Below are 14,585 nucleotides of genomic sequence, written 5' to 3' on the forward strand. Positions count from 1 at the left end.
CACAAATAAAATTACTTTCACTACAGAATCTACTTCTACCACAGAATCAGAAGGTTGAAGAGATCTACCAAACGGACCCTTAGATGGTCTGAGATTCATTCATAGAAGATCTGTACTTGGTCGATTTGTGTAACTAGTGCAAACCAGCTAGTTGCGTTTGTGAGAATCTGTAGTGCTAGTTGAGGAGAGTAGGACGGAGTTTACTATGAATTTGGGGTTGCGGAGTTGGGGAGTCAGACTAGTCAAACTCTAGAATCGAGGACGAGGTGTGATTTCAATGCTAATGGCGCGAAGTTGTTCTAGAACGTGTGCACTTAAACTTTAAAAATCACTAATATATAATTATTAGGATTTTATATATGAAAATGATAGTAGTGAATTTGTCGTGAAAAATACTTTAATATTATTTAATTTTTATTAACTTTTATTAAGAGATATTATCATACAAGAAATGATCAGGTCTGAAATGATGATATACGTGCGTGATAGGGTAGAAGTGGCACCAATTGAAGAAAAAACTTATGCAACATCAATTAAAATGGATTAGACATATTTAACGTAGACCTCTGAAAGGATCTAATGACCTAAGAGAGGGTGAATTGGGCTCTAAAATTAAAACTTAATTCTACAACAAGAAATAACATTAACCTAGATGAAAGAAACACAACTATACGAACAAGCTAGAACAAAAGCAAACTAACATGCAGGCAAAAATACTTGGACAATTGTGGAAATGAAACTTGCATAAAAGTAAACGCTTGAAGTAAATTATGAGAAAGTAAACGAGTAAGAAAAGAGGATACTGTTTTTTTTCAATGTATCGAAGAGTTAGCACTCTTCACTAGTCCTCGTTGGAGTACCCACACAAAGATATCATTCTCTCTTAAATCACAAAGACTCAAGTGCTCACTAGCAATTGCCACTTCTCTCTCTAAAATAACGGATATCAAATCAAGTACAAACTCTTCTCGGGGCTGCTGCATCCTTTGCTTTCTTGCTGTTAACTGCTCATGTTTGCTCAGAAAAAGACAAAAGGAGATTCCTAGCCACTGGTGATGAAGTGTTCTTAATTTCTCAAACACGTTTCTTGAAGCAAGCCCCATTGTTTGTGCAATGCTTCTCACCTCGGCCATCGTTGCCACGACGTCGTTGAGTTTGTTAACAGCAGAACCAGCTCCCTGAAGTCAGAAGAAGAAAAAAAGAGCTCTTGTAAAAACATTCGGACACTATGCAAGGCTATCTGCTTAAACCATGGACTTGAAACATGAGAAACCCTCAAGACCTAAGAAGCTATATTACACTACTGTCCCAAAATTTCTGTAGAAACATCGGTTTCCACTTTTTGGCTAAGACCTCCCTACTGCTGTACAGGTTCTCCACACCAGCAGCTCCTGTAGTTACTGCCATAGTGCAGTCACTGAGCTTAACCCTGATGAGCACATCACTGGAATGCTGACAGCCCAGGAGATGGATCGGCTGCAGCCAGTGTTGGTCTTGCCAACCAATTTTACACAATTTAGTAATTCTGGTACAATAAGGACCAGCTTGATATAGATACAGCATGTTCTCTTTTTTCCTAGTTCTACCCTGCCTTCCAATCAATCCAAGCACTCCAGACTTTGTTGGACTAGAACATTTTCCACCCTCAGTTTGGATTATATCAGCGCCTCCTCTTTGAGTAGCTCCGCGAGTCTCATCTGCAAATAAGCATCGAAATTAGCCAGATTAAAGCATGTGTAAATTATTGTCATTCCAGAAAACTAGTATCTAAAAGCAGTGATTAGGGATGATGATATACCTGATCAGTCAGGCTTAGTGTGTGAGGAATTGTTACTGTTAAGGTGATATCAGGAAGCCTCTTCCTTGTCAGCTTGAGTATCTGAATTTGATTACATATGCATTTCTCTCAATATTGAAATTTTGGATTCTGTTGCAGTAAGGGACGTGCAATTCGCAAATTTAGCAGTTTTGAATAGGGAAGGTAGTGATCACCTGTTCAGAAGAGAACTCAACGCCCATCTCGTAAAAAGAATCATAATTTCCAACCTCAACCTGCAAGAAAAAGGTTTATGAAGGAAAACAGTTACCAAAATAAATGACATCCTTTTTTGTTTGGTATAGTTCATCCAAAGTTTAAAGACTGCCCATTTTGGCACCAGCTTGTACTGCTTAATAGAACGCTGAAGGATCTACAGATGAAACGCATATCTGCAATATGCAGTTCCCAAAATACACTTAGCATAGCCAACACTCTGCAGTTCCCAAAAGAAAATTACAATTGGCATGTTCCAAATACTCCATGAATAGTTAGCTCACCGGAAGGGTAGTAAGATTAAGAACAAGATTTACTAAGTCAACGTCACATGTTATATCAACATCGGTGGCACCTCCCTGCAGCCATTAACAAGAGTATAGCAAGTTTTTTATGACGAGTAATCTTTCTGTCAAAATACAACAAGATCATCAATACTAAAAGAGGCCCCTTTACCAAACTCCTTCCGTTTTTTAAATGTTCTAGGTGCACATTTTCCATCTTCTCTTTACAAAAAAAGGGTTCAAGGATCTTTAAAATTCTTCAACCAAGTCAATTGTTGGAGAAGATCATGAGATGAGACTATAGGTTGCTTCCTGGTTTTTGTAGATGTTGACTGTATTTGAAGAAGGAAGTTTGATGATGCAGCTAACTTGCATTGACAATGACCTCTTCGAAAGAAACTTCACCACTAACGTACTTGATGAAGGATAACAAGTGCGAGTTCCGATTTTCTGAACAGATAATACAACGAATCCTGGGCAATGGCCATACACTGCCATCTGATTCTAGGCTACTTCGCTGACAAAATCAGCAGTGGCACAATCTTAAATTATTCACATCAGTAGACGACAACGCAATATAGGTATTTGTGTACTCAAAGAAGTCTGCAAATCCAACAGATTTAACCAAACATGGTTTGTTGAAGAACCTTTTCTACATCCATGAAAAGAAATCAGATCCAGCGCAATGATTCATCCATCTGCAGGAACCGAACCATAAACACAATCTGAAATATAAATGCATTATGCACACCTTGCTGCAGCCGTGACAACAGATGCAAGCAACCTTGCTCCTGTCGAAATTCTGAAGGTCAGAAATGATCTGCATAGTTGCAGAGCCAATGACTATCAACGTTCAGCAAGGAAAGCGCATCTGAACATAACAATTCTGTTACGTTACGCGTCTACTCTCCACTCCTAAGTCCTAACTCTGAAGACAACACTACATCCATAGTGCCTTGAGAGAATGAGAGCCGTGTCCACGCGGAACGCCCTGAGGACGGACGGCGTCCATGGTGTGGGCGGCGGCAGCCGAGGCGCGCACGGCGAACAGAGCTCGTGGCGCTCGCCGGCCGCGGCGAAGGACTGACCAGTGCAGTGCTGACGTTTCAGTTATCAAGTCACTTGCGGATGCCATTCAGGCGCTCAAAGACGGTGACCAGTCCCTGGAAACTCATGTCGCCGTCGCCGTCGCCGTTCGCCACCATCGCCGAGAACATCTGCCGGAACAGCGCCGCCCCGGGCAGCACGTTCGCCTCCTCCTGCCCGTCCCCGACCTCCAGCGCCATGCCGAGGTCCTTGACGATGTACCGCACGGCGCCCCCCGACGCGAACTCGCGGCGCAGCACGCGATCGCCGAAGATGTCCATAATGCGAGACCCCGCCGCGCCCTTGCACACGACGTCGAGGAACAGCAGCGCGTCGAGCCCCGCGGCGCTGGCGAAGCCACGGACTCGCCGAGCCCCACCACCGCGCCGACCACCGCGATCTGGTTGGCTTTCTCGCTATTCTGGCCGCTGCCGGGTGGGCCCATGTAGGTCGGTCTTCCGAGGTGGGTGAAGAGCGGGGCGAGCCAAGTGACCACGGCCTCGTCGCCGCCGGCGAAGATGACCAGGGTGCCGTCGCGGGCGCCGACGTCGCTGCCGGAGACTGGAGCGTCCACAGCGTAGCAGCCTGCCGCACGCGCCGCCGCGGCGATCTCGCGCGCGAGGGGAGGGTAGGAGCTCGTGCAGTCCACCAGCACGCCGCCGGGACGGAGGCCCCCAAGGGCACCGGAGGCAGGATCCAGGATCACCGCGCGGACGTCGCCGGGTGTGACGCCCGTTTTCTCGCCGTGGCCCAGCCCAAAGCGCCGTCTGCTTCCGGCCCAGCCCACCCCACGCGCGCGTCGCTGACCGGTGGGACCCGCTTGTCGGCTCTGTCGTCTCCGCCGCGCCCCGCAACAGCCCGCGCCGTATCCAAACCGAATCCGCAGCTGCCGCGCCGAGTCCGATTTCGCCGCGCCGCCCGCCCTACGCGCTACGCCCCGCAACAACCCGCGCCTGCCTCGCCTATATATCCCCAGCAGCGCCGCTTTCTCCCCCTGCACACGCGCAAGAAAAACCCGAGCTCGCCGAGCGCCATAGCCGCCGCCGTCGCCGAGCAACCCCCCGCACCGAACCTCCCCGCCGCGTCCGAGCTCGCCGCCAGCTTCGCAGTAGCGGGAGGAGCCCGTTTTGCGGCTCGCCGACGCCTCTCCGCCGTCGGACCGAGCTCTCTCCGCTCGCCGGTAAGCGCCGCCGCCCTCCTCCGTCGCTAGCATCGCCCGAAGGTCCCCGCGGTCAGCTAACCTTTTCTCCGGCACCGCATGTCTCCCAGGAAGCTTCCGCGCCCGTCGATTTCGTCTCTCCGCCGTCGCAGCCAGGTCCCCGTCAAGTTCCGAGCATCGCCGCCGCCCCTCTTCGTCGCCGACTGCCGCCGTGACCTCCCCGCCCGTCGAGAATCCCCTGGTGAGACTCCCCGTGTGCCCCCCTTCGTTTTCCACCGCTCGCCGTAGGTTCTAGTGGTCCGTAGCGTGGTTTACCGTGTCTCCGGCGACTCTCCGGCGAGATCCGATGCGGCGCCGCCGTGTTCCGATCGCCGTCGGCCTGTTCCCCCCCCCCCCCCCCCAATCAATCTCAGCCGTCGGATCCCCTTTGAACGCTCCTGATTAGATCGCAAAGATACCCCTTCGCTAGCCGTCCAAATTGCGCCACGTGTCCCTCTTAAACCCAGTCAGCAGCAGGGACACGTCAGCGCGCCACGTGGATGTCCCTATCCTACGTGGCCGAGCCCAGTCAGCAGTGGATGCCCAGTCAGAGCCCAGTCAGCCTGTGACGTCAGCATTGCGCATTAATCAGGATTTTCAGTATGAAAAGAATTCCACCTATTCTCGGAAAATAGGGAGATTTGCTAGGAAACCCCTAGGCTTCACTATTTTTGCATATAGGCCCTTAGATAGTTCTGGATAATTGCAATTTGGCCCCTAGACTATAGGATAATTGCAATGAGGCCCCTGGATTTTAGGGTAATTATGTTTAGGTCCCTGAACTTTGCACTTAAGCCCCTAGAACTATCTGTTTTACAATTTAGTCCCTGCAAACTTTCAGAAAAGCCCCTGTAGAGTAGAATTAGTGTAACTTTTCCATACGACCTCCGATTTAGGTGATTTTCGCGCTCCCGAGATCGTAGCAGCGTGTACTTTCCGTTCTTAGCCTTTTTAGAGTTAGTTTCTCCTGTTTAGTGTGTTGTATTTAGCTGTTTTGTTATTTATTTCCGGTGTGTGCTTCGGCTTAGGAGGAGAGCAGAGTGCCAGCATTCAAGACCAAATTTTCGAAGATTCTGAGCAGCCAACTTATGAAGGCAAGTGTCCTTGATCACCTTGATTTAACCATAGATCAGTATAGTTTACTTTTCCTTAGTTGCATGCTTGTCTAATTTTGAATCCCATGAATAGGGTTTATTAGAATTTGTATGGCCATTCCTTGTAGCCTTTTTGGGGTTGTTGGGTCCTGTAAAAGGGTAGTCATGCTAGTGCAGTCATGGATTAGAATCATTTTGAACTTTGATTAATAACTATGGAACAAGTATTGGGAAAATTGATAATCTTGTAGTAACTTGAATTTAGGGATCCCAACGGAATGGCTGGTTTGTGGTGGAGCTACACAGCAGGGTTTGTGTATGTTCCTGTGTGGGATCCTAAGGACCGGTTCTTGGAGCCTGTAACCTGGCAAAACAGCACAACCATGAGGCCTATATGGGTACGGCCTGGCTAAGTAATTAGTGTTCTTCGCATTCTGTACGCACCAATGGTTGGTTCGGTGGCACAAGAGGGGGCCTCTGCAGTGGATGGGATCCTTGTTAGCGGTGAAACCTCAGTGGGTGCTTATAGATGTGGAGATACTTTGTAACAGCCTTGTAGTGAGACCCCGGCCATACACCCCGGAAGTGTAAGGCAAAAAGGGAATCACGACTCGTGGGTAAAGTGTGCAAACTCTGCAGAGTAAATAACTGATCGATCAGCCGTGCTCACGGTCAAGAGCGGCTTGGACTTCTTCAGGATTAGATGGGAACTTTAAGGGTTGGTTTTGGGTAGTCGGGTGGTGGTACTCCCCGATGAGTCGGTAGCCGGATATGGGATATCTGGTGAGTCTGGTAGTCGGATGGAATCCGATGAGTTATGTTCTTAAATTGTTGGAATAAAAATCTAGTAAATAGGATTGCTAGGTTGTTTGAGTCTGGTTTAGCTGAGCATAGTCGCAGTAATCCCCGAGTTGACTTTTCCTTGTCAATAGCCTGCATGTCATATTTTTTCCTCCACTTGCTGAGTACTTTATGTACTCACGCTTGCCTTTTCCCTACCCTCGGATGCTGCTCAGAAGGTGAAGTTTTCGAGGAAGTCCCGGGCGAGGACGCTGATTTCTAGAAGGAAGATGGCGTCGATTGAAGACCATGTCCTAGGCTGGTGTTTCCCCCGGACAACGCCTGTGGATGGATGGGTGTTCCGCTGCCAATTGAAGATTTATTAGTATTTTCTTTCAGACCTTCAGGTCCTTTTGTAAGGATTGTTTACGTTATTTGAGACACAGTTTATGTTATCACTAATGACGTCGCTGCATGTATGTAAAACTTGATCCTGGCATACATGTGGAATACATCTGGTTGTTTCCTTTAAAATCGGGTGTGACACCGAGGTTTCTGACCATAGTGAACACCACGTCGGAGGCAGCAGCCATAGCTGCCGGCGAATCCGCGAGGCTCGCACCGGCGGCAACAAGGCTCTCCGCCTTGGCCGGCGTGCGAGCGTTAGCGATGACCGCGAACCTAGCCGCGAGGAGGTGCTTGACCATGGCGCCGCCCATGACGTCGATGCCGATCCACCCCAGCCGCGTGGCCCCTTGACGGACCGGCGCCGGGAAACCAAACGCCGCCGCTTCCCCCTTCCGCCCCTCTTCCATTACCCCCTCCATAGCCACTCTCAAATTCCCAAGTACCCAAAGCTGCCTCTTTTTTAGTGGACGTCTCACTCGCACTCGAGTGATTTGGAGGGCGATCTCACCTGATATTTTGCGCATTGAATTTTAGATCTCTTTCTATGACAGTAGTAAAGAGAGATTCGGGTAATATTACTGAATTTTGGTTTTTTTTTTTTCAAATAGAAGGGAACAGAGGCCACTTCCAGCGCCGAGGCTAGAACCCGGGTGGCCGGCGTGGGAGAGAGCTCTAGAACCAACTCGGCTCAACCCCCTCTTCTACTGAATTTTGGTTTACATCAAAAAGTCACTACCTCCTATATAAACTAACATGTATCTCCAATATAAATTCACTCGAGCTGAAGTATAAAAATTCAGGTGCTGAAAGATTTAAAACACATAAATTTTTATTACCTCATATACCGATCATTCCTTGTAACAAATATGAGCGTCCAAAAATCAGGTGGAAGGAGAGAAGAATGAAGAAACACTACGCTGACATATAGCAGTCCCGCTTTTTCTTACTAGCAAAAGCGACAGCAATATATAAACAAAAAAGAACTCATTTGCTCCCCAAAGGCAATCTCTTGCATCACAGCATCCAAAAACATGAAATTAAGCTAATTAACTCTGAACAGAGATTGCAAATTTCCATCTTTGTACCGAAAGTTATAAAATTTACAGCAAAATCGCCGATAGAAGAACTGAAGAAGCAAGAAGATGGCATTTGCTACACGCCCGCCCAAGTAGCGGAAAAGGGGGAAGAAACAGCTCAGTCTGCTCAGAGGTGGCAGCCGCAGCAGAGGAAGAAGCAAGAGAGCGCGAGGCCGAGCACGACAGCCTCCACGACGTACATGACACGGAACGCGACCGCGTCGAGCACCGCCGATGCCGAGCCGCTCCGCAGGCTGAGGGAGGAGAATCCCGGGAGCCGCTTCCACCGCAGCGACCGCGACAGCGACGACGCCAGCCTCGACGCGCCCCCGCCCACAGCGTCGCCGGCGGACCTCCACCGCCGACTCCGGGGCAGGTACTCCCGCGGGATGAGCCGCCGCAGCCACCCACGCGGCCGCACGGGGCCCGCCACCGCCACGGTCGCCGCCTCGGCCTCTGGGCACATCGGCGCCGTCTGGGAAACCGCCCTCGCCGCCGCCACTGCTTCCGTCTCGATGGCCATTGGCGGCTTTGCCATTGCCTTCGTGGGTTTGGTTTGGCTAGTAAAGATCGGGTTTTGGCTGGTAAACTGAGGAAAGAGACGTGGGAGGCGACGTCCCGTGCTCCGGCTGTGGGGAGCGGAGGACGGAGGACCGGGAATATATGGGAGCCGGCGGAATAAGGTTTTGTCTCAGTTTGGCCCCCAAATTTCACTTTTATAGCGATACGGTCCTTGACATTGCTTTGTGTACAAGGCAACAGCGATGCAACACCTAGTGCAGCTATTTGTTTTACAGGAAAAAAATTATATGCAACGGCACCTAAGATGTTTCTTCTTGCAGCACCGTCTAGATAGTCGGCACTTTCACTAAATATGAATCTCAGTGCGGTGGATGAGATTCACTTAACACTAATTAAAATGGTGGATGAGATTAGAGATGTACTTTGGTTTCTTGTAAATTGTTTTCCTTTCAAACTAGTTTGATTTCTACTTTCTTTCCGGGAAAAGTTTGAATTGATTTCCTTCAGGAAAGTACTCCGAGTAGAAACTAGGAACTGTCAGACTGAACATTGCAGAAAGCAAACAAGCAATACATGGTCTCGATTAGAAGAGATGGTCACGGGACTTTTGAATGGCAGCTTCAAGATTTGAACAATTCAGTTTCTTGAAGAATCTTAAACTGAACAGGTCACGTTTCCGTGCGCATGCAGTGCTGTGCAGTGCAAGATGTGAGGAGCTAGCGGTTAGCAGAGAGTAGCAGCTGCCAGCAGATCGCGCGACGCATCTGCAAAAAAGTTTCGCGCGCCAGGGTGCGAAGCGCAAACCGCGACGCTCTACAACTGTACGCTCCATACAGCTACCGCTCTGCAGCACGGGCGCCGGACGGCTCGCGAATGCGGGCTGGAGCCGGGCTGGCCGATGACACAGCGAGGCGTGCAGGTGCAGGCGCAGCCATCCTCGTTTCGTTTTCGTGTGCATACCTCACGCGATGGCGATGGCGATGGCGATGGCGAGTTTGTTTATTTTCTCATTCAGAGATGGGGGCCGTTGCTGTCGCTGCCCCCGTGTGCACATCGCCTCCACGAGAAGAGTCGCGCTCACGGCTCGTGAGGCATGAGCGGTAGCCACGCCAACGCAAAGGCGCAGAGCATGGGGGAGAAGCGCGCCGCCCGCGAGGAATCCGCGCGACTGCGAGAGACCGGGAGTGGGACTTGGTTACGCTGTGCGCTTTCCAGAGCAAGCAGCTGGGGCGAGTCAAGGGTGTGCAGCCTTGTAGCCATGGACGGGAGGCGCCGCGCGATTCGGAGAAGCTATTACGCGGCTCGCGACGCATTTCGCACGTCCGGATGGGGAGCGCAATGGAATTCGGCCGTTGTTGGGCTGGTGGTACCGTGGTAGCCGGTAGAGCGCCAGCTGCTGACTACGACTACCGCACTGTGCGTCTGTGCCCTTCTAGAAGTTCTGTTCCTCCCCCTTTTTTCCGAATTCCATTCGTACGTTACTCCACATTACTATGTTTTTTTAAAATAGTATTTACATGGAAAATTGCAAAATTAATGTTCAAAACGAAAAATTATAAAAATAGGTGGCAGTTAGCAATAGGAATGTCGACATCTCATATGCCGATAGACCTTTTGGTATTTTGTGTGGCGATAGGTCTCACTCTAGAGGCCAATATGGGTATCGATATGTCTCACTCTACATACCAATAGGGGTACCAATAGGTTCTATGTGGCCACTTGCTGGCACTCCGCTCAGCACTCGTAGTGTCGATATGCCTCTGCAGACGGTCAACGGTTTAAGTGGCGTCAGCCTGGCCACTTGTTGGCATTCAGAGTACCAACAAGGATCTAAGGCCAACTCCAACGGGAGCCGGAAATCTAAGCTGCATCCCTGTAGTTCTGATTTTGCCGTTTTCAGCTGCTACATTCGGCTCCAGCGGAAGAGGCATCCGGTTCTACAGTGATGCAGACGCGCGACTGTAGCACTAGGCAGCCGGCAAATTTGCCGTTGGTTTTGAGGCTCCCGTAACCCTGTAGACTGAGTATGCGTGTGGGCCCGAAGGGAGGAAGAGAGTAATGTAAGGTAGGAAATAGGGTGTCTGTTGGAGATAAAAAAAATAGGGGAGACTGTAATAGTGATAGAGGATGCTGTAATAGTGTTATAGGGTGTGGATTTTTAGAGTTTCTGTTGGAGATGGCCTAATTGGCATAGTCGGCATTCTAAATGTCGACAGATATGTAGTCAGAATTTTCCTCTGTTTAGTATTAAACATGATCAGATGATTCTGTTTTATTTTGGGTTGAGCTAACTTATGATAAGTTATATTACAATTCGCGTTAAAGTCGCACCAAAATAAATTGGTATTAGTCGAAACCACACTGAAATAAATTGATATTAACGGAAACCACACCGTACACTAATGAAACACCGTATTAACTAATACCATATTAACCGTTATACCATACTTTCTGAAAAACCGAAGGTACAGTCCTACTTAACACTGTGAGCCCAAGTTACCACTGCCAAGGACAATATGTGGCTCACTTTAAATGCAGTAGAACGTAGTATTAAAAACTGACGCAAGGTCTGACCAATACTAATAACAAACTAACAATCCGTGGGGAAAAAACACCCAAAAGTGGTAGCAAATTAGAGTTCAGTTTACACAAGATTACCAGCACCGTTGACACGACTTACTTCTCAGGACTCTGTCAAATGTAGTCCAAAGCTCATATATAATTGCTCCTTCCGTTTCCAAATGGATCAGATTGGTTCAAAGGTTATAGTTCACTAAAGTACATGAGTTAGTCGTTGTGGGAGGAATATATATAGTGGTATTTCGCATTCTTGATATGTAGACCAGGAACCAGCGCCATCCTCCAATGATCAGAGTAAAGTAAACTAGTGTTCTAGCCGTTAACAGCTAGCCAAGCCATCTATCCATAGCTGGCTTGGTACAGATTTATTGTTAACCTTGCAAGCTCAAATACTCTGGTTTTTCTTTGCCATAGGCGTTGGAAGTGGAAGAGAAGAGACCAGACAAGTAGCAGCATTGAGTATTGCCAATTGGAGAATGGCGACACTTTCAGGCGCGCATGCGAGTATCACGCTTGCATGCATGGGAATTATGGAGCTGTATGCACAGATAGCCCAAAAATTTAAAGAGACCAGGAGAGATGAACAATTCACTAATCCTTTGCTGCTTCCTTTTATTGAGGAGTGGACAGCAATTTATTTTATTAAATAGAATTGGCTAAGACTCAAATTTAACATCTTTAGCTCTGTTGCCCTATTAAACTACCTACACCGACCAATTATACTCAAAAACTTAAAACTTATTGGAGAAAGTGAGCGATTATTCACTAATACTTGAAAAGAACATTTGGCCTAACAAAGCGGCAGCGCACAGCGTATTGATACTATTCTCCTGCACCAACCAAGAGAAAGCTAGATGGCGCTGCTTCCAATCAACAACTTCAAGAACACTTTTTTTTCTTCTTCTGAAAGCATCTGGAGGAGTGCACGGTTATACAAGTGGGAAAATTCCACTCCCTTTGTTCCGGTGCAAACCTGACAGGTAGTAGTGTTCTGCAACAACTGGTTGGACCCAAGGGGCCGGATTCCTGGTTACGCGAGACCAGCTAGCAAACCTGACAGCTAGCTATCTAGCCAACGAAAGCGAAGTTAACGGGCGGAAAACGAGCTGCGCAAACTACTTTCTAGCTGTAGAATATATACCCCTAGAAACACCGCATCGATTTTCCAATGAGTGATGGTTAGACAACATATACTAGCGTATTTGTTGAAATAGAAAATATGTTATCGTATTTACAAATTTAGCATCCATATTCGACGTATCATTTACCAAAAATAGATTTTCGGTACACCGTATGCCGAAAAACCCATATTCGGCACACCGTGTGCCGAATACAGTATTGTAGCCCATATTAAACACATGATGTGCCGAATACGGTTGATATTCGACACATGTTATACCGAATATGGACTACAGTGCTATATTCGGCACACGGTGCGCCGAATATGACCAGATCCACGGTTTTTTGGCGTACGATATACTGAAATTTCATTTTTTTGGTAAACGATGTGCCGAATACGAATGCTAAAATTATAAATATGATAATATATTGTCTATTTCAGTAAATACGTATATGTATTTTGTCTAATTTTGGATTTTTACCGTCAATTCTGTTGATCTCTGCACGTAGGATTTTCTCGCTTTTTCTATCTCGTTGCTGAAAGAATCCATTCTCTTATTGTTGGGTTGTCATTAAGCACCCAACGCTCTTGGCCTCGTCAGTTCGTGCTTGCGGATAAACGAGTCTCCGAAGGCTTTGCAGATCAACAGGTTTCGGAATCTTTCAGAGCCCTGGCCTTCCCAGCAGCAGCACTGGCGCTGGTTCAGTCAATCGTAAATGGGTCCCAAGAAGCTTTGCGGATCATCAGGCTTCAAAACCCTCCAGAGCCCTGATCTTCTGGAGCCCCAGTCTCTAGATTCCCTATCCTTCAAAGTCTGGACAAGCTTTCTGAAATCCTGAGGGTGAGTCGTCGAACCTTGAAGAAAGATCAATAAGAGAGGATCCACCAACTGTCCTCCTCTTACAAGGAAGTGATCTATATTTAATACAATCAAAGTAGAGATCATCCTGGCATCCCCTGCGCAAGTGAAGGTTGTCCTAATATCTTGGCAGTGCGGCGTCGTAATAGACGATCGGTTATGCACCACACTCCGACCACTTGCCCCACTATGTTGGCGTAGTAGAAGAATATCTTCCGATTAGGAGTAAACGCATCCCACCTAGATCCATACTATGTGATTCGATCAGTTTTAGGCTTATGCGATATGATGATATTTGTATTGCCATCTTCGCAGGGGTATACTTGTATATTCCACACTCTGCTGGTACCATAAATACAGACTCCTGACCCCAGGCCAAAGACCAACCCTTTTGACCATCAACATATTTGATGTTCTTTCCTCTTCACTTATTCTCTAAGCTTAAACCGCTTCTGTGAGTGAACTCATGTGACACTTATTCGCGTAAGATATTTTCTTGCACTAACACTTATTTTTTTTCTTATTTAGATTGCATGAACTAGCCTGTAACTTGCACCGGTTGCACAAACGGGGGGATAATTCGTGCATGCCATCAACCGACCAAATCTGTAAGGGCATGTGCAGTGATACAGACGGTTGCTGTCTGTTATACAATTATATGTCACATATACATAATATAATAGATAAGGTATTGTGTGAGTTGGCTGCAAGTAATCTAAATAATATCTAATTGTTAAATGACACGTAGAAAGTTGAGACTACAAATAACAGATAATATTCATATAGTAAAAAAAAATTTATCTATAAGAGTGGTTTTCTGATATTTTAGACCGTCTGTTAATTAATACATAATATTTTCTGTCTTATTTCCCTTCCTTTCACGTCAAATAAAATTTTTGATGACTTATTTTCTAGACAGCTTATGTCACCTCATTGCACACACCTACAAACTTGGCAGTGAAGCAGTTTTTGGTTAAAAAAAGCAGTGAGGCAGTTTCTACTTCTGTATACCCACTTCAACAGTACATAGACAGAGAAAAAAAAAGATTGGTGTTCTTTCAGAGGAAAGAGAAAAAAGATTGCTTACTGCACGCTAAAGTTTGGAGAGATGCACGCGGCCGGAACATCGACTACGTACTCGTTGTTTCCATCTCCAGGACCTTCGATCCAAAGTGCACGCTGGGCTGAAATCACGCGGTGTTCACGCTTCTCGATCTCTATACTGCAGGTCTCTAGAAAATTGCCAAAAGTGCTCTCTTTTTCTTTGTCCGGAGAGACGGAGAGCCGAAGATGGCGCCGCGCGCGCAGCATAGGATGGTGCGAAAGTGCAGGATGGTGGAGTGGATGGAGTCTGCCTTTTCTTTTCTTCTGCACCGTAAGGTAAGAGTGGTAGAGACCGGGAATAATCAAGGCCACCCCCCATCAACGCGTTTGGGCAATGGACACCGCTGTCCTGCTTTGCAGTACAACGTCTCCACTTTACGCAGAATTCAGATGAATATACCTTTCAGGAAACGATTCAGGTGAATTGAACTTTCAGAAAGGA

The 14,585-nt window shown here is 47.4% G+C and overlaps 2 protein-coding genes across 2 annotated transcripts; both read right to left on the bottom strand.

The window, feature by feature from the left end:
• Positions 1-2,935: 2,935 nt before the first annotated feature.
• LOC133929426 (probable 3-hydroxyisobutyrate dehydrogenase-like 2, mitochondrial) lies at positions 2,936-7,568 on the bottom strand. Its single transcript, XM_062376173.1, is given in 3 exon segments — positions 2,936-3,760; positions 3,763-4,141; positions 7,020-7,568. Coding segments are annotated over 3 exon segments (1,092 nt in total). The 5' UTR covers positions 7,407-7,568; the 3' UTR covers positions 2,936-3,434.
• A 375-nt stretch (positions 7,569-7,943) lies between these two features.
• On the bottom strand, positions 7,944-8,649 carry LOC133929425 (uncharacterized). Its single transcript, XM_062376172.1, has one exon. The coding sequence runs from the start codon at positions 8,494-8,496 to the stop codon at positions 8,086-8,088; it is 411 nt and encodes a 136-aa protein (XP_062232156.1). The 5' UTR covers positions 8,497-8,649; the 3' UTR covers positions 7,944-8,085.
• Positions 8,650-14,585: the final 5,936 nt, after the last annotated feature.

Source organism: Phragmites australis, chromosome 9 (assembly GCF_958298935.1).
Source record: "Phragmites australis chromosome 9, lpPhrAust1.1, whole genome shotgun sequence".
Lineage (NCBI taxonomy): Eukaryota > Viridiplantae > Streptophyta > Magnoliopsida > Poales > Poaceae > Phragmites > Phragmites australis.